The following is a 27,113-nucleotide window of genomic DNA, read 5'->3' on the forward strand; positions in this document are numbered from 1 at the left end:
CATTTGATTCACAAAGTCAAGAAATGAAGCTTTAATATAAATGGTACTTCTGTAAAGCTATGAGTATATATTCAAGATCTTTTTAGAGTAATGAGTCTACTATTAAAGTTTTTACTGTACTGCCTGGCCAGCATGGCTCAGTGGTTGAGTGTCGACCTATGAACCAGGAGGTCATGTTTCGATTCTTGGTCAGGGCATATGCCAGGGTTGCAATGTTGGGTGTGCAGGAGGCAGCTGATCAGTGATTCTCATCACTGATGTTTCTATCGCCCTCTCCCTCACCGAAATCAATAAATATGTTTTAAAATAAAATGTTTATTGTATATACTTTCTACCAAAACAAGAGTCCTCTGTGAGATTAAATTACACAATAGCTATTAATATTGTACTTATTAAATAATCTACTTTTATTCTTCTTAATTTTTATTAGATACTTGAAAAATCTTTACCTTGGAAGCCTCATGATATATGGTGTTCACAGTCTTCAAATAATTTTCCAAGTACTTCCACCACTTGATGTAACATTAATTGAATTTTGCTAATGATTAGCAAAAAAGCATTGAGGATACAATGAATATGCAAGCCACAGACTGGGAGAAAATCAGAATACATAGATGGCAAAGGATTTGTATTCAATATATAAAGTGCTCCTTCTGTAAGATAAATACACTTAAGATGGGCAAAATGCACTGAACTGAATAAGAACTATATTGTGTGATAAATAGTAAAATATATTTTTAAGCATTTAAATACAATCAAGTTACTTTATAAGAAAATTTGTAATTTCAAATTTTGGGGGTGGAGTAGGGGTAACTAGCTGATGGTGTCAGGTTGATCATGCTCCTAGAGTGTACACTTTTTATTGGTTAATTAAAGGTTCCAGGATCAACATAAGGATAAGCGAGGAATTCCCCCAGTTTGTTGCCTTCTGAGTCATAGTGAAGCATTCGGAAGCAAGCATCACAAAAGAAACATGGATCATCTGGTGCAAAACTGTCATTGTTGGTCACCCATCTGTAGTTTAAAAAAAAAAAAAGATCATAACTTTCTCTTGCTGTGAATTATGGCTTGTAATATGTAAATGTAACATTCCCACTATTAACTTATCCTATCTTATTCATAATTATAATCTTTTATAGGATTTTCTGTACATATATACAGACATATCACCAGCAATACTCTACAAGGCAAAGGGCAACTAACGGAGGAACACCACATGGTTCCCTGATGACACTGAACATTTTGACCTATCCCTGGACTTCTGCTATAGATGTTTTAAAATGCGGTTGTAATCTATTAAACTGTTCTGCAGCACTTCCCTACTAAATAGGAAAACCCTTTATATTAGACTCCAAAGTATAAGCCCTCAGTTTCAACTCAGAAAAAAAAAATACCAAAGTAAAAAATACTCAACTGAAAATCAATACTTCTGAAAAAAAACAACAAAAAAAACAGATAACCACTTACCTGGCTGTGTACATTTTACAAACAAAACATTTTCTGGTCCATAGCCAATGCTTCTTGATAAGAAGGGGATAAAGTGTTCTATCCAAGCAGTCGTCTCGATGCACAAGCCTTTTGTACATGAGAAAAATAAATGAAGCTACTAAATTATACAAATTTCTGTGATTTGCAAAGAATCATACAACAGTAGGTATATTTTTTAAATTTTTGCTCATAAAAATTTTTAATATACATTGACTTGCACACCAGGTTTGACCAAATTGTGTTCCATGAAACACTTTCTCCAAAAGAGCATTTTGGATAAAAAAAATGCTTTCTATGGAACTTCCCAAATCCCTTCATGGTAACATGCACGGTGACAGATGCTATACACAGCATTTCTTGAATATATTCCATCACAGAATCCTTGCTTTACTTAGAACTTAGTACCTTTTTTAGAACACTAGAGGCCCGGTGCACGAAATTTATACACGGGTAGGGTCCCTAGGCCTGGCCGGTGATCAGGGCTGATCTGTGGGGCAACCAGCGGGGTGACTGGGGGACTCCCACTGGCACCGCCTTGGCCAGTCTAGCACCACCCACTCGCCAGCTGTCACCTCCAGTCGCCTCCCTCTGGGGGAAGCTCCTGCGTTGAGCATCCGTCCCCTGGTGGTCAGTGCACATCATAGTGACTGGTTGTTCCTCTGTTCAGTTGGTTTGCACATTAGGCTTTTATTATATAGGATAGTTTGAGCAACTAATTGATCTTATTTGAGTATTTTACCTAGCTATTTACCTAGATTAAGTAGTTATGTGTCACAACAGAGCTCTTGATTACTAGACCCTCTATTACAGGGGTGGGCAACCTCTGGCACATGTGCCAAACATGGCACACCAGTAACTTTTGCTGGCACGCGAAACCCTCTCTTATAATCTTCCATTTACAATGTTTTTCTTAATATCGACTTTTTTATTTTTCAGATAAATTCAGTGTAGGTGCATCTTAAATAATTTTACATAACGTATACATTAAAAAATTAATGTATTTTTCATCATCATATACCAGGGGTGGGCAAATTTTTTGACTCGAGGGCCACAATGGGTTCTTAAACTGGACCGGAGGGCCGGAACAAAAGCATGGATGGAGTGTTTGTGTGAACTAATATAAATTCAAAGTAAACATCATTACATAAAAGGGTACGGTCTTTTTTTGTTTTAGTTTTATTCATTTCAAATGGGCTGGATCCGGCCCGCGGGCCGTGGTTTGCCCATGGCTGTCATATACTATGTTTTTTGTCGCTCGAATGAATTTTATTATTTCTTCAAGGTTCTTCACATACGTACACATTAAGAGGTATCAAGAAGGCGTAACATGTTCTCAAAAAATTAGGGTTGGCACACAGAAGAATTTTGAGTCAGAGATTTTGCTGGTTTTGGCACACACTCACAAAAAGGTTGCCCACCCCTGCTCTATTAAAATCTAAATCTGATTCCTGGTATAATATGAACTGGCAGGACTCTAGTTTAAGACATTGTGAGTGAAAATTAATCTCCTCTATGCTACTAATCAGCTGAGTGGGTTTGGGTAAATCCTTTAACCATGCTGGACCTCAGATTCTTAATCTGAAAAATGAAGGGGCTGCTCAAGAAGGATTCTAATGGTTCCTGGTCTCTGACATTATAAAATTTTATTTTTTCTTAAGAAAGAGTAGCAATATATCAACTTCACCATCAGAAATTGATGAATAAACTTTTTTGAAACAGTTTACTAATACACTATGGAATGGCATGGTATGATTAAATCTATCTGCAAGATGAAAATAACAGTCTAAATCACACCCCCAATTGCCCTCAATTTAAGGAATAACACTGTGTGCAGCGATATGCCTACACTATAAGAAATGTAAGGAAAGTAAAAGAAACCAAGAAGAAAATTTGAAGAACACATTATTCAAGAAATAAATGTATATAATTTTAAAATTCACACAAATCTATGAGGTTTATGCGCTCTCCTGGCTCTTCAAAAATTCTACCCAAGGGACAATTGTTTTTAATTTAGCTCCTTAATATGTCTGTACAGAACTACTCTAGTAGGGTTAGATATATGCTTAATGGGTTAAATATATGCTTAATGTTTAAATTATGATGCATCAATACTACCATCTAAGCTACATAACAGACTATATGTTCCTTTTACTGTGTAACACTTTTCTAGGTACTAATTCTCTTATGTTTCCATGTGCTGAGCTTTCACTGTTCTGTCACTAATCCAGTTCCCTACTTTCTGACAGAGCAGTAAACATATTCTCCATATTGTATACACCAACAGGAGATCGAGCAGCTCTGGACACACTTCCCAAGCCCTCCATCCTGCTCCAGTCTCTGAAACAGCGGTTCTCAACCTGTGGGTCGCGAATAGCGAACAATGAAAATACATCCTGCATATCAGATATTTACATTACGATTCATAACAGTAGCAAAATTACAGTTATGAAGTAGCAACGAAAATAATTTTATGGTTGGGGGTCACCACAACATGAGGAACTGAAAGGGTCGCGGCATTAGGAAGGCTGAGAACCACTGTGAAGGGAACTATTCTCCTGCTCTGCCAGCCAGCCATCATTCTGGGGTTCCCTTTCCCATCATACTGAGAGTTCATTTTATGTCTTATCTATTCTGTTTTGCATTCCATGCTTTTCTTTTCCAAGTCTGAAGTCTTTGTGTGAAGAACTTCCTCAGGTAGCTTCCTGAGAATCAGTGAATGAGAGGTTGAGGTTTGGAGCCTGTTAACAGAGATGCCAAAGAAAAGGAAGCTGGGAGTTTCTGATTCATCAGTTCCTATAACTGGTATAACAGATACATAGGTATATCATTGCTCCTCAAGAAAACTTCTTGCAGAGGGAATACCACTGGGGATTGGGCAGGGCTTCTTCCTATATACTGTTCTCATAAATGGAGATGTTCTAAATAAGGAAAAGAAAAGCCACCAGCTATATAAAATTTATAACTAAGCTTAAAACCTCATTTTTAAACTATTTTAGTCCTTCCCACTTAAAATCTTTATGAAAGCATTAAGACTTTATATTGGTCAAATATCAGAATTATTCTTCCCTTTCTCCAGTTCCCCTTTAATGCCTACAAATTTTGGCAAAAAGACAAGAAACCGAGGAATATGGCTGCAAACTTGCAAATGGCCTGTATGCTATACAATTTGGATGATTACTACCTGAGTAACACTGTCTAGTATACAAATGGAGACACTTTAAAAAGTACTTACAGCCCTGACTGGTTCGGCTCAGTGGATAGAGCGTCAGCCTGTGGACTGAAGGGTCCCAGGTTCGATTCCGGTCAAGGGCATGCATTTTGGTTGCAGGCATATCCCCAGTGGGGAGTGTGCAGGAGGCAGCTAATATCTCTCTCTCATTGGTGTTTCTAACTCTCCATCCCTCTCCCTTCCTCCCTGTAAAAAAATCAATAATTCAAAAAAAAGTACTTACAAAAATATAACCCTCTAATAATTTCTCATCCTATCTAATAAAGAGGGAATATGCTAATTGACCCTCACACCATCACAAACATGGCACCCACAGCCAATAAGGAGGGAATATGCTAATTGACTGCCCCATACTCAAAGATGGTGGCGCCCACCGCCAATAAGGAAGGAATGTTCTAATTGACTACCACACCTTCCAAGATGGCGGTGCCCACAGCCACAAGATGGCCGGCAGGGGAGGGCAGTTGTGGGCAATCAGGCCAGCAGGAGAGGGCAGTTTGGGGGGACCAGGCTGGCAGGGGAGGGCAGTTTGGGGGGACCAGGCTGCAGGGGAGGGCAGTTGGGAGTGACCGGGCCGGCAGGGGAGGGCAGTTGGGGGCGATCTGGCCAGCAGGGGAGCAGTTAGGCGTCGATCGGGCTGGCAGGGGAGTGGTTAAGGGGTGAGCAGGCTGGCAGGCAGAGTGGTTAGGGGCAATGAGGCAGGCAGGCAGGGAGTGATTGGGAGCCAGCAGTCCTGGATTGTGAGAGGGATGTTCGACTGCCGGTTTAGGCCCGATCCCTATGGCAGCTAATCGATGTCTCTATGGAATCAGGCCTAAACCGGCAGTCGGACATCTCCCGAGGGGTCTCAGATTGGAGAGGGTACAGGCTGGGCTGAGGGACACCACCCCCCCACCCCGTGCACGAATTTCGTGCAACAGGCCTCTACTTACATATATTTCCCCAAAAATGAATAACAGGATGCAAAGTTGGTCACTGAATGGAAAGCACTTATTTTTGCTGTTGCCAAACCAAGCTGCACCAATAATTACTTTTATTCCTCTTATTAAAAATACAACAATTGTGCTTTTATACTGCAAAACACAGAAAAGGAAAACAAAATGTTCTGAATAATGCCACTTACCTTATGTCAGTAATGACAACAACATGTTCACAGTCTCCCTGGTGACAGTATAAATAGGGAAAACCCAGTTTAATATTTAAGTCATTGAAGGTGAAATCTTCCATTTTAGCAGTCTTAAATTTTCCATAGCCTCTGTCATGGGCCTCTGACCACTCAATGATAGTTCTGAGGTGGGGGAAAAAGGCAAAGATATGTATGCTTTCTCCACAAAAAAACTAAAAATGGCTGACAACAGTTTGTGACTGCAGTACTTCACAAAACCTGGCTCACCCATTAACTGGACAGTTACCATCTTGAAATGAAAATCATAGTGTTGGTATATGTTGAATTAGGAATTCTGAATTTTTCTTCATCAATTAGAGTAGCAGTTCTCATAGTGTGGTTCCTGAGACCCCAGAGGGGTTCATGAGGTCAAAATTATCGTTACAATAATCCTAAAATGTTATTTGCTGCCCTTTCAACTCTTATATTCTCATAAATAACCATTTTCTGCAGGCTACATGACATGGTTTATCACTTCAGACTTAATGAAAAATGTATAACAATGTCACTCATCTATTTTATTTTCTGAAAAGTTATTTTTCACAAAAATGTTAATGTTTAAATTAGTCAATATTTAAAATATTTCTTAGTCTGAATTGCTAATACATATTGATAGCTTTATCCCACATTAATAAAAGCCTCCTGGGAGTCCTCAATTATTTACAGTATAAAGAAGTGCTGAGGCCGAGATTGAGAACTGCTACATTAGAATATAAATACAAATGGCCAAAATGAAGGAGAATTTATATAAACATCCAGAAAAATGTATGTATATACTCTACTTGCCAGGACAGTGATAATAAAACTGTGGTCTGCCCAGCCAGTGTGGCTCAGTGGTTGAGTGTTGACCTATGAACCAGGAGGTTACAGTTCAATTTCCTATCAGGGCACATGCCCAGATTGCAGGCTCAATTCCAGTGTGAGCCACGCAGGAGACAGCCGAGCAATGATTCTCTCTCATCATTGATGTTTCTCTCTCTCTCCCCCTCTCCCTTCCACTCTGAAATCAACAAAGATATTTTTTTAAAAAGTGTGATCTAACTCACATAATTAGATGCAAATTTTTCATGTTTTGTACTTAAGCAACTATATATATATATATATATATATATCACGTAGAGCCAACAAGTGTGCACACTACAAGCAGAAAAATAATGACAGATTTACTGCTATCATCTAATACAAAGAACAGACATTTATAAATTGTTTAAGTGGATTTAGTTTCTTTTTTAGATGTGTCTAAGGCTCAAATGAGTTAGTGTAATTTCTAAAATAGCAGATAATACATTTAAAAAACAATTCTGGAGAGCCAGCAAGATCCTGAAATGGCTGACGTATACTTTTGGTAGGAAAATTTTCTTCTTGGAATAAAAATGTTGATTAATTAGTACCTAAACCAACCTTTTTCACATATTTTAAAAATGGAGAAGAATTTCTTACCCCAAATCTAACAAAAACTAATAAAATAATTCCCTGGCAAATATCCTTAACAGACAAGTTAAAGGATTTGTGGAGACAATACCATTTTGAAAACTAGAAACTGGAAAGGCTTTGAGAAGATTTTGTAAGTTGTACCTGCTCAGATCTCTGCATTCAGGGTATCTTCTATCATTATAAAATGTTCCTTCAAAATAAAAGAAGGCTGATTTATATATGTCCTATAAGAAAACAAATGGTATTCAGAAAAAGGAATTATAAAATTGCTCTAAGTATTAAATAAAAATTTGTATGACATAAAATTACACTAATACATTTAACAATAACTATGCAACTTCAGAGTATAGGCTCAGCCCATTCAATAATTTGTTTAAGATTTAATGGAAACCTCCTATGTAACAAACATTATATTAGTTACCAGGCATAAAGGTATAAAGTTTTATCCTATTGCTATTTTAATCTAGGTTTGACTTAAATTTGTATATTCTGAGACTCATGAAAGAAATACAAATAGAAATGAAATAAACTTCAATATTATTTTATTATATGCATACAGCAATGACAGTTATTTTAGACACTAGAATCAAAGACCAAACAGCCATATATTTGGTGTTTCCCAGTGATAATAACCATGGTTATGTTTATCTGTCATTTAAAATTTTCTTCAATGTGCTTTTATAAAAATTCCCTCTTTATATATTCAATAGCTCTTAGGCAGGCAGAATGTGAATTTTTATTCTTACTCCAGCAATCTTGCCCAAAGTACTATAGTAGTTGCACAACTGGTCTGAACCTTTACGTTTCTTTTCTTTTTTATAACTTAATTTTTATTGGCTGGCTGACGCTACCGGGCTTGAGAGGCTGTTTGCACAGTGAGCCAAAGATGAATACCAGAGGACTTGAACCTCAGCTAAAGGACAGTACTCTAGTTACTGAGCGATCAGCAAGTGGATCTTTTGAAAGTCATGATCTTCTTCAAAAAGGTTTTTCTTATGTGAAAAATGAACTTTTGCCCAGTCATCCTCTTCAATTGTTAGAAAAAAATTTCCAGCTCAACCAAGATAAAATGAATTTTTCCACACTGAGAAACATCCAGGGTCTGTTTGCTCCACTAAAATTGCAAATGGAATTCAAGGCAGTGCAACAAGTTCAGTGTCTTCCGTTTCTTCTAATCTTAAACCTTTTACTGGATATTTTGAGGGGTAATGATGAGACTATTGGATTTGAAGATATTCTTAATAACCCATCACAAAGTGAACTAATGGGAGAACCACACTTGATGGTGGAATATAAACTTGGTTTACTGTAATGTAGTGAGCTGACCATGGAAATGGAGGGGCTACATCTTGTTTATAGTCGTCTTTTTACTATAATTTTATGTACACATTAAAAGTACTGACACATGTAAAAAAAAAAAAAAAGATTTTATTGATTTGAGAGAGAGGGAAAGGAAGAGAGAGAAACATGGATCACCTGCCTCCTGCATGCACCCTTCTGGGGATCAAAACGGCAACCCAGGCATGTACCCTAACCTGGAACTGAACTGGTAACCTCTCGGTGCACGGGACGACATTCAACCAACCGAGCCACATGACCAGGGCTGAACCCTTAGGTTTCTAACTTTCCGTCTATCAGAATTTCTGTCACAGGGGTGTCTCTCAATCCCAACTACATAACAGAATCACAAAACCATCAAAGACTAAGTCTCATCTCAGATCTATTAAATGAGACGCTCTGAAGATGTGTCTCAGGCACCAGTGTTGTCCCAAGCTCCCCCAGTGATTAAATGTTCAACCTGTGCTGAGAACCACTCTGTTCGACTTGTCTTTCGCCATATTCTTAGAATTAGACCCCCGTGTTCTCTTCTTTAACCTACACTTCCCTCTCGGACCTGCAAAATCAAAATAATACCTGGCATGCTATTTTACAGGATTGTGATGAGAATCAAAAGCAGTGTATGAACTACAAAAGATATATAAGCTTTAGGTATTAAAATAATTTTACCTTAAGATAACCTAATCTCTTGCTAGTTTCTATTTTTTCTCAGTGTCCCATTTACAGGTCTGGCATCGGTGTTACCCTTACAAGGTGACAACCAGACACCCTTACAAGACCGGCTTTGCTATGTCCCCTTGACAGCTCACTAAATCTCCCTGACCCTCTTTTTTTCTTGAAAATGAGTGAAACCATTACCTTCCTCCCAGGTGGTTGCAGAGATAACAGGATATGATATGTTATAATGCCATGTCTGGCTGCTGTTAACACAAAATCTGCCACTTAATATACTTCTAGACTCTCAAAGAGGTCAGCCAGGATCCAAAATAAAGGTTCTGAAAGAATAAATACTGCCTTATTTAGGAAACAAAAAGAAAGTTTACTGTGTATAAAATTTTGTTCATTAAAAATGTTTCTACAGAACTTCATTTTAAGTGACTTAGGCAACTTAATTCCTTGGCATTATTTTTAACTAGAGGCTCAGTGCATGGATTCATGCACTGGTGGGGTCACTCGGTGTAGCTTGCAGGGATCGGCCGAAACCCGCAGTCCAACGCAGCCTGCTGCTCCTGCCTGCTGCTCCTTCTCATCCCGGCCCCACTGTGCCTGCTGCTGCCGCCGCTCAGTAGGCTCACTGCCGCTCCACTGAGGTCTCTGGGCTGCGGCGGCCAGCTGTGAGCCCTGTGTCTGGTGCCCATCGGTCAGCGGAACAGTGCTCCCACCGTAGGAGTGCACTGACCACCAGGGGGCAGCTCCTGTGTTGAGCGTCTTTCCCCTGGTGGTCAGTGTGCATCATAGCAACCGGTCGGCAGGTTGTTTGGTCATCTAGGCTTTTATATATATAGGTAGATTAGAAGGGAACTCTAAAAGAACAAAAAATGTTTTCTATCTAAATCCTACGTCATCCACGCCCTGGCCAGGTAGGTCAGTTGATCAGAGTGTCATCCCAACCCACCAGGGTTGCAGATTCAATCCCTGGTCAGGGCACATACAGTAATCAACCAGTGAATGCATAAGTAAGTGGGACAACAAATCAATGTTTCTCTCTCTTCCTCTCTTTTCAAATCAATCAATCAATCAATAAAATAAAAAGTCAAAACAAAATAATTTGCAAGTCATCCATTAAACATTGAGCTTAAGGTTTCTGTGGTTTATTCATTTATTCAACAACTATCTGGGCACTTCCTCTGTGCCATACACCATCAAAGGGATAAAGACATAAACATCACTGAACAAAACAACATGTCCAGTAGGCGCTAAAAATTAACAGTTTGGAAATCAGGAAAGAATGTGGCTACAGGGAGAGATGAACCAAGATTAGAGTTCGCCTAAAACCATGAGAACTGGGGGAAAGGTCAGGAGAACAATTAGAATAAGAACAAGTAAGATAAAACCTAAGTTATTAACGTCTATGTGGCTGATGGCACAGGAACAAATAAAAATGGAGATTGTGATGGCTCTTGTCCACACTCTGTCTCCATTCTAGTTGATCCAAACCTCTTTCACTCTTCTACGGGAGGTGTTGCCCCTCCTAAGCGGGCCAGTAACTCGGAGGTCCTCCGCTGGTTGTACCAGGGAAAAGAGTTAGTTCAAGCTTGCACATCATGAAATTCCGGAGGATCAAGGCCCCGCTACTTTACTGGGCAAGAGATCCCTTCTGAAAAGGCCCTGGATAGCAGTCTACCAGTCCTTTGCATAATTATCTATTGAGTATGTTAGTTTCTCTGTCCTCCCGAGAGCTTCACCCAGAGAACCACCAGCAATGACAAACATCAGATGCGACGTCCCTGTTTGGTATTGGTCCTCGAACAGACAGGTCCTTCTATGGGCAATGAGATTCTCACCTAGACTCCAACCCTTTGCTGGGGCAGTGACAACAAACTCACCTAGAGTTTGAAAGAGGAGAGCGTGAACAGCAAGTTCAGATGCTGTAGTGAAATCAAGTTGTATCAACATGGAAGAGAGATCAACTGGTGAAACAGTTAGGTGGTTACTATGACCTTTGAAGGAAGCGTGTACAAAGAATGATTGAAAAGGAACAGGACATGAGGAAAACAGAACTGATTAGCTCTGAAAAGGTCTTGATGATAAAGAGCAGAGAGGAGACAGGTTTTGAGGGAATGGATAGAAGAAAGCACTGACTGGAACATTGATGACCCTCCTAGAGCCGTGGTCGGCAAACCATGGCTCGCGAGCCACATGCGGCTCTTTGGCCCCTTGAGTGTGGGTCTTCCACAAAATACCACATGCAGGCGCGCACGTACAGTGCGACTGAAACTTCATGGCCCATGCGCAGAAGTCGGTATTTTGTGGAAGAGCCGGTATTTTGTGGAAGAGCCACACTCAAAGGGGCCAAAGAGCCGCATGTGGCTCGCGAGCCGCGGTTTGCCGAGCCGCAGTTTGCCAACCACTGTGCTAGAGTAACCATTACGTCCTTAGCTTAGCACTCTTATTTCCTCTTGCTTTAAGGGGGTAATAAAAAAGAAAAATCACCTTACTTTGCTGATGTGCTCAGGGGCCTGGTCGGGAGTGTTGCTGAATTCCCCACCAATCTGGAGGTCACTGACACAGCAAATTGAGTCCCTTAGTTCCGTGAGCTTCTGATTGCCCAGTACCAGCATCGTCTGGTATGGTTTGTGCTCTTTGTGCTAAAAGTTAAACAGTAAATAGATAAGTGTCCGCTTAGAGATAAGCAATTTAACTACAAATCCTGTCAGGATCAGATCTGAATTACGTTATTGGTTTTCTTGATTTAAGTGATCCTCCTAACTTGGTGTTCTGTGGTTTCTTAAATTCCGTATTTGTCTATTTGGCCTTCATTAGGTACAGATCCAAACTAATGGCCAAAGCTGTTTCCATCTCCTCTGTGATACAGAGCCTATATACCCTGAGCCCACCTCCTTTATCTAACTCCCACACACCAAGCCAACTTCTCACTTATCCTAAATCAAAATACAGACGAGGGACAACCCCTGTGCCCCAGAGCCCAGTAGAATTATTCAAACTAGCCAGCCCCAACTGTCTACTCTCCCGCCACGCCTTCCTCGCGGAAACCCTAAGAAAGGCTGTGGCCTCTGCCTTCCCCTCCCTCCTTTCCGCCTCCAGACTGACACTGGTGCTTCCCCTGTGGCCCTGCATAGCACGGCACACCTCCGCCTCTCAGAAAGTGTAATAAAAATCTTCTTTCTGTGGCATTACCCTCTGCTGTTGTCACGCAGTCACCTGCATAAATTAAAACCCTTGGGGATAACTGAGACACTTGGTGCGATGGTCTGAAAGTTTGTGTCTGCCCGAAACATTCATGTTGGAATTCTGACACCCAAAGTGACGGTGTTAGGAGGCGGGGCCTTTGGGAGGAAACTGGCTCATGAGGGTGTGCTCATGGATGGGATTAGTGCTCTTATCCCCGGCTCCAGGAGCATGCCCATGCCTTCCCCTTCCCCCTCTTCTCTCCCCTCTTCCCCACACCCTCCCGCATGCTACCTCTGCCTTTCTCCTAAGCTCCAAGGGCCCTTCTACTATCTCTGTCACTTTATAAATGAACTTCTCTCATTAAAAAAAGCAAGCAAGCCCTGGCCAAGTGTGGCTTAGTTGGATGGGCATCAGCTCGTGCACCAAAAGGATGCTGATTCTATTCCCAGTCAGGGCACATGCCTGGGGTTTGGATTCAATCCCTGGGGGTGGGGTGGGGGTGTGCAGGAGGCAGGCGGCCAATGTTTTGCTCTGATGTATTGATGTTTCTTTGTGTCTTTCCCTCTCCCTTTCTCTCTCTCTCTAAAAGTCAATGAAATTCTTTTTGTTTGTTTGTTAATCCTCACCTGAGGATATTTTTCCCATTGATTTTCTAGAGAATGGAAGAGAGAGGGAGAGACAGAGAGAATCATCGATGTGAGAGAGACACATCTGGTTGTCTCCCGCATGTGCCTCTGCGCCGGGGATCGAGCCTGCAACTGAAATACCTGCCCTTGACGGTAATCCACCCTGCGACCCTTCAGTTCACAGGCTAACGCTCTAACCACTGAGCACTGGCTAGGGTTCAATAAAATTCTTTTAATGAATAAATAAATAAAAGAGCTCCCACAGAGCTCCCTCGCCCTTTCTGCCATGTGAGAGAGAAGTCTTCAACCTGACCATGCTGGCAGCCTGACCTTGGACTTCCTGTCTTCAGAACTGTCAGAAATAAATTTCTGTTGTTTATAAGCTACCCAGTCAGTGATATTTTGTTATAGAAGCCAGAATGGACTAAGACAGTTGGTAATAGAGCATTATTTTAGTTTACGCTGAAGTTTAAAATCAAGATGCTACTAAATGACATCAGCATGAAAAGACTGTGGACTCTTAACTTCATCCAGCAGCACTCTCTTTTAAAATGTCCTGGAAGTTACCACACTGAAGTCAAGTAATCTATTCACTCCTGTAATGTCATAAACCCAGAGGTCCCATTGTATTGGTTTGGTTTTGATTGGCAATTTAAGATCTTCATCAAACAAGATAATTACTACTAACTACTAGTATATTCCAGATGCTTCAGAAAAGCCTAATTATTCACAAGTTCAGTGTGTGTACAGTAATACTGCATTTAACCTTATCAAAGTGTATAACATTTTTTGAGGAATCAAGGATACATACACCCACCCCACTGGCGTGGCTCAGTGGTTGGGTGTCGACCTATGAACCAGGAGATCACAGTTTGATTCCAATCAGGGCATATGCCCGGGTTGCGGGCTCAGACCCCAGTGTGGAACGTGCAGGAGGCAGCTGATTGGTGATTCTCTCTCATCACTGATGTTTCTCTCTCTCCTCCCTTCTTCTCTGAAATCAATAAAAATATATTTAAAATAATAATAATACATACACCCTGGTACAGGATAGTTCTTTTTATTAGAGACGCCTAAGGAATTCCTAGATACCCCTGACCTGTTAACTTTGTGCATTTTCATCAGACAAGAGCTGTCTTTACTTATATAACTTCCCAAGTATTCTAAACTGGTGAACAAAAGTCACCCCAGTCCTGGGGGGAAAAGCAACCCTCATGACAACATATAATTAGAATCATGTGGATTCCTATAAACTTGCAGTTGCTCCCAGTGCAGAAACCAGGTTATGTATCCCAACACTAAAATTGCAATCATATTAATCAAGAGATTATTTGCAACTTGATCTTATTTACAATATTTCTTACTAAAACAAAGAATCCAAGAGCATAAGCACGATGCCAGATAAAATAGTACTTGCTATTTTATCTAAGAAATATGACTCTTCTACCGAAACCGGTTTGGCTCAGTGGATAGAGCGTCGGCCTGCGGACTGAAAGGTCCCAGGTTCGATTCCGGTCAAGGGCATGTACCTGGGTTGCGGGCATATCCCCAGTAGGAGATGTGCAGGAGGCAGCTGATCGATGATTCTCTCTCATCGATGTTTCTAGCTCTCTATCTCTCTCCCTTCCTCTCTGTAAAAAATCAATAAAATATATTTAAAAAAAAAAAAAAGAAATATGACTCTTCAAATAATTAAACCATTTGACAAAAGTCACTCATATCATCTGTGGAATCCAAAAGGTTTTACTACTGACCTTATGAAATATAACAGGGTATAAGACATTCACAGATAGGATAAGTTCCCCTTCTTCAATCATGTCTGCTGGATTTTCAGGCTTTTTTCCTATGGCATGTGACTCCTGAAGGAGGAAAACAAATTAATAAGAGACATTAAAATCACGACGACTCAGATAAGAGGCAGTGTGAAACAATGGCTCTGAGCAATAACTGAGTCAAACAGTCATGACTGTGACTCCTAATTCTACTTCACGAAAATTAATGAAACCTCTCTAGGCTTTAGTTTCGTCTCCTGTAAGACAGAGGAAGCACTTATTTTATAGAACTGTTGCTGGGAATGTGTCCATAAAGCACCTCGTCAGATGTCTGGCACGAAGTGCTTACCAACTGATAATAAAACAGGAACAACAGGAATATCAATCACAGTAACGTTGGTACAACACGGGCATTTACAACTACAAATCTTCCCATACCTCCTCGCATGCTATTATGAGAGCCATCTGACAGATGAAGCCAAAGGTTCAAATTTACTTTAGGTAAATGAGCAAGAGAGGATGCAAACACAGACCTGTCTGGCTTTAAAACTCTTGCTCTTTACAACATTGTCACATCTTAGACCAAACCACACTTTCTTTTATATCTGCTTAGTAACTATGAAAAGGGGGCCGCCAGAGTACAAAACACATTTTAAAAGTCAGTGGGAGTGATGTCACACAAAACGGTGACGGAGGATCAGTCCCGCCACCAAAGCAACCGGTAAGATGGGAAGAGAGACAGGAATGAACTATTCCGAACTGTGGAACCTGATCAGATACTCGTATCAACCAGGGGAGTGCTTAATGCAGGGACAAGCTGCTGATTTCTCATAAATGAGCAGAGGGTACAAACCAACTACCACCCACTCCCCCACTCTTCAGCCCTGCTGCAGATGTGGAAATAGCAGCCCATGGGCCTAGAAATGGTGGCTGATGCCAGGACAGGCAGTGGGGACCCTGTTCTCCAAATGTTAGGGCTTGTGTGTTTGGGTTGGTCTAGTGATGCTCTGAAGTACTGGGGCAAAAACTTGCCTTGGTTTTGGCTTCCCCCAACAGCAGTTATTGGAAACTTAAAGCAGTGGTTCTCAACCTTCCTAATGCCGCGACCCTTTAATACAGTTCCTCATGTTGTGGTCACCCCCAACCACAAAATTATTTTTGTTGCTACTTCATAACTGTAATTTTGCTACTGTTAAGAATCATAATGTAAATATCTGATATGCAGGATGTATTTTCATTGTTATAAATGGAACATAATTAAAGCATAGTGATTAATCACAAAAACAATATGTAATTATATATGTGTTTTCCGATAGTCTTAGGCAACCTCTGTGAAAGGGTCGTTCGACTCCCAAAGGGGTGGCGACCCACAGGTTGAGAACCGCTGACTTAAAGGGACAGGACCTGTTCTCATTGAAAATAGACATTTAAGAAATGTCACTGGCTGACCACAGAGATAATGAAACAAAAACATCAGTGATAATACACAACACATAATACTAATTTGGAAAAATAGTTTGGAAAAGTCCCAAATAGCTCCAGCCCTCAACAAGTAATAAACATACTCAGAATGTTCAGTTCTCATTAAAAAACTTATAAAACACACAAAGAGCCGAAACCGGTTTGGCTCAGTGGAGAGAGCGTCAGCCTGCGGACTGAGAGGTCCCAGGTTCGATTCTGGTCAAGGGCATGTACCTGGGTTGTGGGCATATCCCCAGTGGGAGATGTGCAGGAGGCAGCTGATCGATGTTTCTCTCTCATCGATGTTTCTAACTCTCTATCTCTCTCCCTTCCTCTCTATAAAAAATCAATAAAATATATTTTAAAAAAAACAATAAACACACACACAAAGAAACAGGAAAATATAGCCTACTTATAAGAAAAAAAGAATTTGACAGAAACCACCCTTGAGGGAGCCCAGATGTTGAAATTACTAGTCAGTGATGTTAAATCAACTGCCTTAAATGTACTCAATGACCTAAAGAAAAGTATATACAGAGAGCTAAAGAAAATGAGGTTCTTTAATAAGATCAACAGCCAATTTCTCACCAGAAACTATACAGACAAGAAGGCGGGGGGGGGGGGGGGGGGGGAGACCCTGTCAGCCAAGAATTCTATACCTGGAAAAACTATCCTTCAAGATGAGGGAGAAATTGGGACATTTTTTCAGATAAACTACATAAGTAAATATGAAAGCCAGGTATTACTATACTTTTGGTTTATAACTTCTTTTATTCAAACACACAAAACAGTATTTATAAATTTGTTAATAGACACGTAGATAATATATGAAGATGTAATCTGTGACAATAACAATCTAAAGGGGGAGGGATGGAGATGTATAGGTGCAGTGTACTGATTCTTCTGGATATTACTAAAACAAAGTTGGTATTATCAAAACGAGGTTGTTATAATTTATTTTATTTATTTATTTTTTAATACATTTTTTTAATTGATTTTTTTTACAGAGAGGAAGGGAAAGGATTAGAGAGTTAGAAACATTGATTAGAAAGAAACAGCAATTCAGCTGCCTCCTGCACACTCCCTACTGGGGATGTGCCTGCAACCAAGGTATATGCCTTTGACCGGAATCAAACCTGGGACCCTTCAGTCCGCAGGCTGACGCTCTATCCACTGAGCCAAACCGGTTAGGGCTATAATTTAAGATGTTAACTGTAATCCTCAAGGTAACCAGTAAGAAAATAAGTAGAACATATATAGAAGGAAAAGAAGGGAAGCAAAATGATACACCACAAAAAAGTCAACTAAATACAAAAAACGCAGGAATAGAAGAATTGAGGAACAAAAATATATATACATACAAATAGATAAACAGAAGTAAGTCCTTACCTGTAATTACTTTAAATGTAAATGGACTAAATTCTCCCATTAAAAAGGCAAAAAGACTGGCAGAATGGATAAAAAACTTTACACACACACACATATATACATACACATACATACACACACACACACAGTGTCTCTCTCTCTCTCTCTCTGAGACTCTAGATATGAAGACACAAAGAGGGTGAAAATAAAAGAGCAGAAAATGATATTCTATGCAAACAGTAACCAAAAGAAGGCTGGAGCTGGGGTGGCTGTATTGTTATCAGACAAAATAGACTTTAAGTTAAAAGAGGTTACAAAAGACAAAGAAGGGCTTTCGTAGGGTGTTCCCCAAAAAATGTATATACACTTTAGCAGGTGATAGCTCATTTTTAAAAAATGCAATGTAGCCGAAACCGGTTTGGCTCAGTGGATAGAGCGTCGGCCTGCGGACTGAAAGGTCCCAGGTTCAATTCCAGTCAAGGGCATGTACCTGGGTTGCGGGCACACCCCCGGTGGGGGATGTGCAGGAGGCGGCTGGTCGATGTTTCTCTCTCATCAATGTTTCTGACTATCTCTCTCCCTTCCTCTCTGTAAAAAATCAATAAAATATATTTTTTAAAAAAATGCAATGTATTTTAATAAACACTGACTTTACAATTATTCAAAGCGTGTATACATTTTTGAGACACCTTGTATATTGATAAAAGGTGCAATCCAGCAAGAAGAAACAGTAAATATAAACATACATGCAGTTAAAAACAGAACCCCAAAATACATAAATCAAAAATTGACAGAACTAAAGCAAGAAATAGATGGTTTTACAATAGTTGGAAACTTCAAAACCCGAATTTCCATGAGTAGAAAACAAGACAGAAAATTAATAAGGAAATAGAAGACATGAACAACACTATAAACCAACAAGACCGAAGCGATTTACAGAACACACTATCCAACAACAGCAGAATAATAATGTTCTCAAGTGCACAGACCATTCTCGAGATAGACCACCAAGTCTTCATTAATTTAAAAAGACTAAAAATCATAAAAAGTATCTTTTCTCATCACAATTGATGAAACTAGAAATCAATAACAGGAAGAAAACTGAAAAATTCAGATATGTGGAAATTAAGCAACACATTCACAAATAACCAATGGGTCAAAAGGAAATCAGAAAATACCTTGAGACAAATGAAAATAAAAACACAAGATAAGAAATGTATGAAATGCAGCAAAAACAGTACAAGAAATGAAAACCTTAGAACTATAAACACCTACCTTAAAAAGAACAATCTGAAATCAGTAACTAACTGTATACAATTAGGAACCAGAAAAGAGCAAGCTAAACCTGAAGCTAGCAGAAGGAAGAAAACTGACTCAAGAAGAAATAGAAAATCCAAGTAGATCTATATGCAGAGACTGACTTAGCAATTAAAATCCTCCTAACAAAGAAAAGCCGAGGAGATTACTTCACTGGTGAATTCTCCCAAATAGCAAAGGAAATTAGTAACACTAACCCTTCTCCTTCTCCAAGTCTTCAAAAAAATTGGAAGAGTTGAGAGAATACTTCCTAACTCATTCTGAGATCAGTAGACTCTGAAACCAAACTCAAACAAAAACACTACAAGAAAACTCAAGGCCAATATCCTTTATGAATATAAATGCCAAACTCCTCAACAAAATATTAGCAACCTGAATTCAACTGCGTATTAAAAAGATTATATGCCACAAGCAAGTGGGAATTACACTCAGGATACAAGGATAAGTTCAACACATACAAACCAATCAATGTAATATACCACACTAATAGAATGATGGCAGGAAAACGTACATCATCATCTCAACTGATGAAGAAAATGCATTTGACAAATCCAATTCTTTTTCATGATAAAACACTAAACAAACTAGGAATAGAAGGGAATTTACTCAACCTGATAAAGGCTATACGTGAAACATTCACAGCGAAGATCACACTCAACAGTGACAGACTGATAAGGATGTGCACTTTTGTCACTTCTTTCAACACAGTACTAGAAATTCTAGCCAGAGCAATTAGGCAAGGGGGAAAAAAGGGAAGAAGGAAGAAAGAGAGAGTGAGTAAACCAAACTGGAAAGAGACAAAGCTATCTGTTTACAGAGAAATACATGCACGATCTTTTTTTTTAATTTAAAAACATTTTTTATTGATTTAGAGTGAGTTCTTAGTTTAAGAACTCATGGAATATCTGCACAATCACCACATAAAGTCCCTGACACAAAGACATGGATTTGCTGTCCCACTTATCTACACATTCATTGGTTGCTTCGTGTATGTACCCTGACCAGAGATCGATCCTACAACCGTGGCACATGGGGAGGACACTCTAGCAAACTGAACTACCCAGCCAGGGCCCATGCATGATCTTCAGTGTACAAAAGTGTAAAGGATTCACACACAAAAACCCTGTGAAAGCTAATAAAAAAAATTAAGCAAAATTGCAGGATATAAAACCTATTAAAAAACAATTTTATTTAAAACAGCATCAAAAAGAATAAAATATGTAGTAATAGATTTAACAAAGGAGATGAAAGACGACTTCCCAGTCCCAATAAAGTTCCTCTAGTTTGCTTTCAACTAAGCATACCCAATATAAAGCCACCACACAGACATCATTAGCCCTCACCCAATGACGAAGTTCATGGTTTCATGGGAAAAGGTGAACAAGATGAGACTCTTACCATCTCATAAGCAAGTATTTCTTGTCTGCAGGCCCGATCTATCGTTAATGTTTCTTCCCGATGTTCCAAAAGCTTCTTTCTAACCCTGTTACAGATACAAGAACAATCAAACATCAGCATTCTCTACTGGGCGTCAAACACATCTTCAATATTCATTTATTTTGAACTAATTTTAGATGAAAGAAAAGCTGTAAAAATAGTACAAAGAGTTCCCTTATATCTCTCACCTGGCTTCCTCTACGGTAACATCTTACATGATCACAGTATAACGATTAAGACTAGGAAATTAACCTTAATACAGTATTATTAACTACTGACCTTTTTGGAAGTTCACAAATATTTAAATGTAATGCTTAAAAATAATTTTAATGCCTCTTTTCTGTCCTGGCATTCTGAGCAGGACACCACATTGCATTTCCTCTCCTTTTTCCTCCAGTCTTTCACAGTTCTGCAATCTCTCCTTGTCTTTCATGATCCTGACACTTCTGAGGAGCTCTAATCAGTTATTTTGTAGTGTTCTTCAATTTGGGTTTGAGTGCCTCGTGATTGGAGTAATCCTATACATTTTTGGCAAGAATACCACAAGAATGATGATGTCCTTCACTGTACCATCAAGAGGTTAATGATGTTAATACAGGATGGGCAAAAGTAGGCTTACAGCTCTTCATATGGAAATACAACAATACATAATAATACAAGAATATACCACTCTGTTTTACATACTCACAACGGTAAACCTACTTTTGCCCACCCTGGATGTCTTATCACTGGTGATGCTTATCTTGTCTCCCAAGTTCCTACACTTGAAAGATACTTTTCCTTTGTACTTGATAAGTATTTGGGGGAGATACTTTAAAACTATGCATCTCGTTTCTCCTTAAACTTTCACCCAGAAATTTTAGCATTCATAGATTCTGACTGCAACATTTACTACTGTAGTATGCCTAATGGTGATTCTCTATTTCCCTCATTCTACATTTATTCATTGATATTATGAGGAAGACCTGTCTCTTTCCTCCCATTTATTTATTTGGTCATTTATATTAGTATAAACCCATATTTATATATTTTATTCTATAGGTTAAAATCTAATACTACCATTATTTTGTTGCTCAAATTGTTTTAGCTTTGTCCATTAGGAGCTTCTTCAAGTTGGCTCCTGTTCTTTCAACAAGCCATCATTTTTTTTTTTCCTTTTTGTAGCATGTCCTTACTTTCTGGTACCATAAGAGGCTCAAGGCTCATCCTCTATTATTTCCATGTCTCAGTGTGGGGAGCCAATATAGGGTTAAGCCTCGAACTGACCTGTTGGCAAAGTCATAAACAACCCAATCTGAGAGGTGGCTGCTGATTTACATGCGCTGTCATTTAAAAAATAAAAATGGGGAAATTTGCCGGAAGCTGGTTCATCCTTGCTGCTTGATACAGTCGCTGCAGGGAAGAAACATCTGCACAGCATATGTTTCAAGGGACCTGGCGTACATGGCATACTGTTCTTAATATGTTTGCTCCCCTTCTTAGCACTATGTGTTTTAACCAAGGTCACCTCTCTGAGAAAGGTTGTTTCCCCAGGTGGGGATTTTTTCCCTAGAGTTAGGGATTAACAGGCCTAAGGAAGGGAATAAATCCATAAAACCCCTTAACTAAGTGCCAGGCGGGTAGTTAATCACTTTAACTACGAACAATCACGATTAAGTTACATAATCTTTACTAAGGATAATCTCCTTCAGTTACTTCCTTGTAGCTTAACAGAATAGAGTAACCTTGGAATGGAGATAAGAAATGCCCTAACCTTTGGAATAGAATGGATAGGATTAAAATCAACTGCTATAAATACAGATGTAACAGGAGAAATAAAGACAGAACCTGGCTGGAGAACCTGGCTATGTTGATCAACTGAATGCTGTCTCCGTGTCCTTCATTCTTCACCGACTCCGCCCACACCTTTGGGAACCCCTGGACCAGCTGGGGCAGGACCCCAACATCTCAGCCCTGGAATCAACCACTTCTCCTACAAGTCCTAATATCTTTATTGGAGAGAGGCATTTAGAAACCAGTATCTGAGTGCCAAGCATCCTCACTGTTACTGCAGTCACTGCTTCTAGGCTTGGCAGCAGAAAGAAGTGGGAAACACATGTACATGTACCCACACATGTACAGATATCTGTATTTTTCTGTTACACATTTAAAACCATGAGTTAATAATACTTTTGATCCCAAACAAAAATCACAGGATTCATTTTAGCCTTCAACCTTCCCTTGTTTATAACTTCTTTCTCCACAAGAAACCCAACTCCTATCATTTATAATCCAGTAACTTAATTCTAGAAAATATACACTCTCTACATTCGATTCCTAGTCCCTTTGGAATTTATTATGTAGTGTCATACTAAATTTCCATACCTATTTAAATATAACTGAACTTTCCCTTCTCTTCCGCTGGTCTTTTTGGCAATTCCTGAGCTGGTACCCACTGTTTTAATTATGAGGACTTGGTAGTATATTGTAATATCTGGCAAAATTACTATGCCCTCACAATTTTCCCCCCAGAATTTTCCCTTATTATTGCATATATTCCATATGAATTTTGTTATCAACTTGTCTAACTCCATAAAATAATCAATACTTCTGATATTTTTATTGGGATTGCACTTCATTTATAAATGAACTTAGAAATAACTGACATCATTACAATGTTTAATATTCCTCAAGAACAAAGGATATCTTTCAACTTTTTCAAGTCTTTTTTTTTTTTTTTTTTGAGTCTTTCAGGAGTGTTTTGAAATTTTCCTTATTTGTGTTTCCTAAATTTTACACATTTCTTATTAAATTTATTCCTAAATATTTAACGTTTTTGACTACTGTAAATGGGATTTTCTCTACCATTATGTCCTCTAATTGTTGTTCGTGTACATGAAAGATATTGCTTTTCATGTATCAATTTTGTATCCTATTATAATAAATTCTTTTTTTATTTAATTTAAATTTTTTTATTTATTGATTTTTGGAGAGTGGGTAGAGGGGGAGAGGCGGGGGACAGAAGACAGAGGTATATATAGAGAAACAAAAACATCAATTTGTTATTTTAATTACTTATGCATTCATTGGTTGATTTATATGTGCCCTACCTGGGGACTAAACCTGCAACCTTGGCCTATCAAAGAACAGTAAGTGTGGTAGGCAAAGGCCAGCAGAGAGCACATTGCAGGAACTGAAAACGAGCTCTATTGTGGCTGGAGCACTGCAGAGACAGCTGAAAAGATCAGCAAGACCCATTCTATAGAGGCCCTTGTGAGCCACTTAAGAACCCAGGACTTCCGCCCAAGAGCCATTGAAAGGTTTGCAGGGAAAGTGACACACCAGATGTGCAGTTCAGAAAAAGCTAACCAATCAATCAACAATAGTTAAAGAGCACCAATGGGAGCAAAGCAGCATAATAAGCTTAAGGGCAAGACACAGATGAAAGAGGCTGGATTCCCAAACGTGTCTTCGAGGACTTTAGAAATGTTAGAAGTGTTTCTAGACATTCCAGGAGGCACAGAGATGGGTTTTAGTAATGGGGAAAGTCATCTTAGTAGGGATAGTTTCAGATGGGACAGGGGCCATGTGCATCCTGACATCTGAAAGAGAAAGTGATTGAAAATGAATCTGGAAGGCAAATTTGAGCTTTATACGTGGAAGGTTTCAAAGGTCTAAGGAAGGAGTCTGAAATGTGTCCATAAAAGAGGGGAGAGCCATTGACAATTTCTTAGTAAATGAGCTTGTTCGGATGATAGCACAAAGAATATATTGGACAGGAGCCTTCCATAGCGCTCCAAAGGTTGCTAAGGTAAATATTAGCAGTAGGGAAGGGAAACAGATTTGTTTGTTTCAAAAAAAAAAAGAAAAAGGCAGAGTTAAAATGCCTACCTGACTGTCAAACTACAGCAGGAAGGCAGGGGAGGGTGGGGGGGGGGGGGGGCAGGGAGAGGGTAAGAGATCAACCGAAGGACTTGTATGCATGCATATAAGCATAACCAATGGACACAAGACACTGGGGGGTAGGGGAGACCAGGGGATTGTCAAGGGCAGGGGGAAAAAAAAAAAGGAGACATATGTAATACCCTTTGTAATACTTTAAGCAATAAAAAAAAATATTAAAAAAAAAATGCCTACCTGAACTTTTGGACTTTTATTGCATTTATCTTTTAATACCATTTTTCTAGCAATTCATGTTTTCCTATTTTACAAAAGTATGGATGTCAAAAATTTAAAAACAAACAAAACAGGTAGTTTGAGACGCACTACCAAAATATTTAGCTTGCATCTGATATCTAGGTAGATTGTTGTACCTTTAAAAATAAACACAAAATTGAATATGGACTAGATAACTTATGTATTTACTGTTAATTTTCTCAGTTGCTATAATCCCACTCTATGTAGGAGAATGATACTTTTCTGAGCTATAGGCTATCTGCAACTGAATGGGTTTCGCAATAGAAAAGGACACACTGTTAAGCAAATAAGACAGAATGTTAATGATGGTTGAATTGAGGAGACAGGATGACAACAATCAACCTTTGAATAATGTTGAAAAACATTTAAATAAAATAGCACATAATAAAAGCAAGGTCCTCCATACCCCAAAGTCACTAGGTCAGTATCCTGTGGGATGACTTCTGGGTCCTCGTCCTCGTCAAGGCACTGCAGTTTATCGAGGCTAAAATAAACAAACCAAAAAAAAGGCAAAGCAATCATGCATCTTGTTCCTAGTGAGTCAGGGTAGTGCCCCAAATACATCGCCAGCTAATTAAGGGAGATAAAAATCCAGCAGGCGCTCAGAGGCGGCCAGAATTCAAGGCACCATCGGCGCCTATAAATAAAAGCATGCATGGCTAATTAAAGGAGGCCAACACTGTTCAATGGAGGAAGAAAAATATTTTTTAAAAGTCATTTTTGTATTTTCACTCGAAACAAGGCCGCTGGGGAGAAAATTTCAGCAATAGCATACCGGGAAAGTCCCCAAAGAGACCACAGTGAATCAAGGTTTTAACACTCCTCCGGTTCCATCCTCCAGCCGTACCGTTACTAAGGTTCCTCCACGGCCAAAGCACCTGTCAATGGTAGGCGCACGTCTCTGTGACTCTAATTGCTTTTCTACATTAACAAGCACTTGAATAAAAAGCGACTGGAAAAATCAATCTTTTAGGCAGCTCTCTCGGCCCTTCCCTCCAACGCGGAGGAATTATGCATTCGGATCACGGGCCCCCTCCCGGTGTTCCGGGAAAGCTCCCGCAGGTCGAAAGCTTTGAAAGGGCGGTCCTCCTCCGACCCCCGGAGTAAGCCTCTGGCACCCCCACCCCCAAGCAAGGGCCCCAGGGAGCGCAGGAGCCCAGCAGCGCCCGGGTTGGCACCAAACAAGGGCCCCTCGGCCCCGCACTCACCCGCAAACTGCCCTCAGCTCGGTCGCTGCCTCCAGATCGCAGCCCAGATCCCGTGCCACCGCGGCATCGTCCCAGCCGGGGTCGGCGACCCCTCCTTGCCCAGGCAGCTCGGGTGCCGGCGGCTCCTTCAGCGACAGATCCCCTTGCCCGCGCAGCCGGTCACGCCACAGCTCCCCGAAGGCGCCCACGTGGAAAGCGCGTGTGTTCAGCTCCGGCATCTCGTACTCTGGGAAGTTGCAGCCGCCACTGCTGGCGACCGGGTCCTGCTCGCTGCAAACCCCGCTGCTCGTTGGGACGCCTTGGCTGCTTTCAGCCATGTTCTCCCCACTCCCTCGCCTGCAAAAGCCGGAGGATCAAGGTCTCGCGCAGCATGATGGGACTTGTAGTTGCACGTGGCCTGGCCGGAGGACGGCGGGACTGCGCAGGCGGAGCTTTAGACACTACATTTCCCGGCAGGCCCCGGGTCAGGTGCGCTGAGAGCCTCTGTGTGTGGGGCTGAGCTCATTGTTCTCTACTGGGGCGGGGCGGGGAGCGATTGTGGATATCTATCCCCCCACCTCTGGTCGGCTTTGGCTCCCGGCCCCCAAAGTTATGTAGCACCCCTGTCTGCTGGCTGGGGCGGCCTCCACACGCCCATGGGCCTCCCTCTTTCCCTTTCCTCCGCCCCCGGGTGCCGGACTTGTCCTTCTCTGCAGTTGGTGGGCTGCGCTGCTGCCTCGCTGCTGCTCCGGGGCCTGAGAGACATGGGGGTCGGGGCCCAGATCAGGTTCCTCCAGAACCTCTCCTAACGCCCCCTGTTCGCGTGTGTATATACACGTATGCAGTGTTGCACACACAAACAGTAGAGTTTATTGAGCGTTTGTGTATCAGACACTATACATCATTAACCCTAATCCTAGAATAAAAGCCTAATAGGCTAAGTGCCCCTCCGACCAGTTGACCAGCTGACCAGTCGCTATGACACGCACTGACCACAAGGGGGCAGACGCGCTGACCAGTAGGTTAGCTTGCTGCTGGGGTCCGGCGGATAGGGTTTGAGCGAGACTGGCCGGACTCGCCCTGGAGCCCTCCCAGGCCCCTCCCCGCCCCATGATGCACTGGTGCTAGGGACCCCACCTGTGCTGGGCTTCTAGTGTGTATATATTGTTACACATTACAATGTTTCCAGGATCCCTTTGTTGATGTTGCTCTTGAGGACAGAGGTAGCTGCTAGGATACAGAAGCAGGATTGGAATTTAATCT

The 27,113-nt window shown here is 40.6% G+C and overlaps 2 protein-coding genes across 2 annotated transcripts; one reads left to right on the plus strand and one right to left on the minus strand.

The window, feature by feature from the left end:
• Positions 1-17: 17 nt before the first annotated feature.
• Positions 18-26,220, minus strand: SNAPC3 (small nuclear RNA activating complex polypeptide 3). The gene is made up of 9 exons (XM_081103036.1): positions 25,872-26,220; positions 25,070-25,147; positions 20,449-20,533; positions 14,887-14,991; positions 11,813-11,962; positions 7,458-7,540; positions 5,841-6,005; positions 1,468-1,575; positions 18-1,014 (listed from the first exon to the last, which is right to left on the minus strand). Exons 1-9 carry the CDS (start codon positions 26,186-26,188, stop codon positions 867-869), a joined length of 1,239 nt encoding a protein of 412 aa, XP_080959162.1. The 5' UTR covers positions 26,189-26,220; the 3' UTR covers positions 18-866.
• On the plus strand, positions 7,991-9,800 carry LOC308527648 (proteasome maturation protein-like). Its single transcript, XM_081103037.1, has one exon. It carries the CDS (start codon positions 8,203-8,205, stop codon positions 8,626-8,628), a length of 426 nt encoding a protein of 141 aa, XP_080959163.1. The 5' UTR covers positions 7,991-8,202; the 3' UTR covers positions 8,629-9,800.
• Positions 26,221-27,113: the final 893 nt, after the last annotated feature.

This window comes from Myotis nattereri, assembly GCF_964212035.1.
Source record: "Myotis nattereri genome assembly, chromosome: 12".
In the NCBI taxonomy this organism is placed as follows: Eukaryota; Metazoa; Chordata; class Mammalia; order Chiroptera; family Vespertilionidae; genus Myotis; species Myotis nattereri.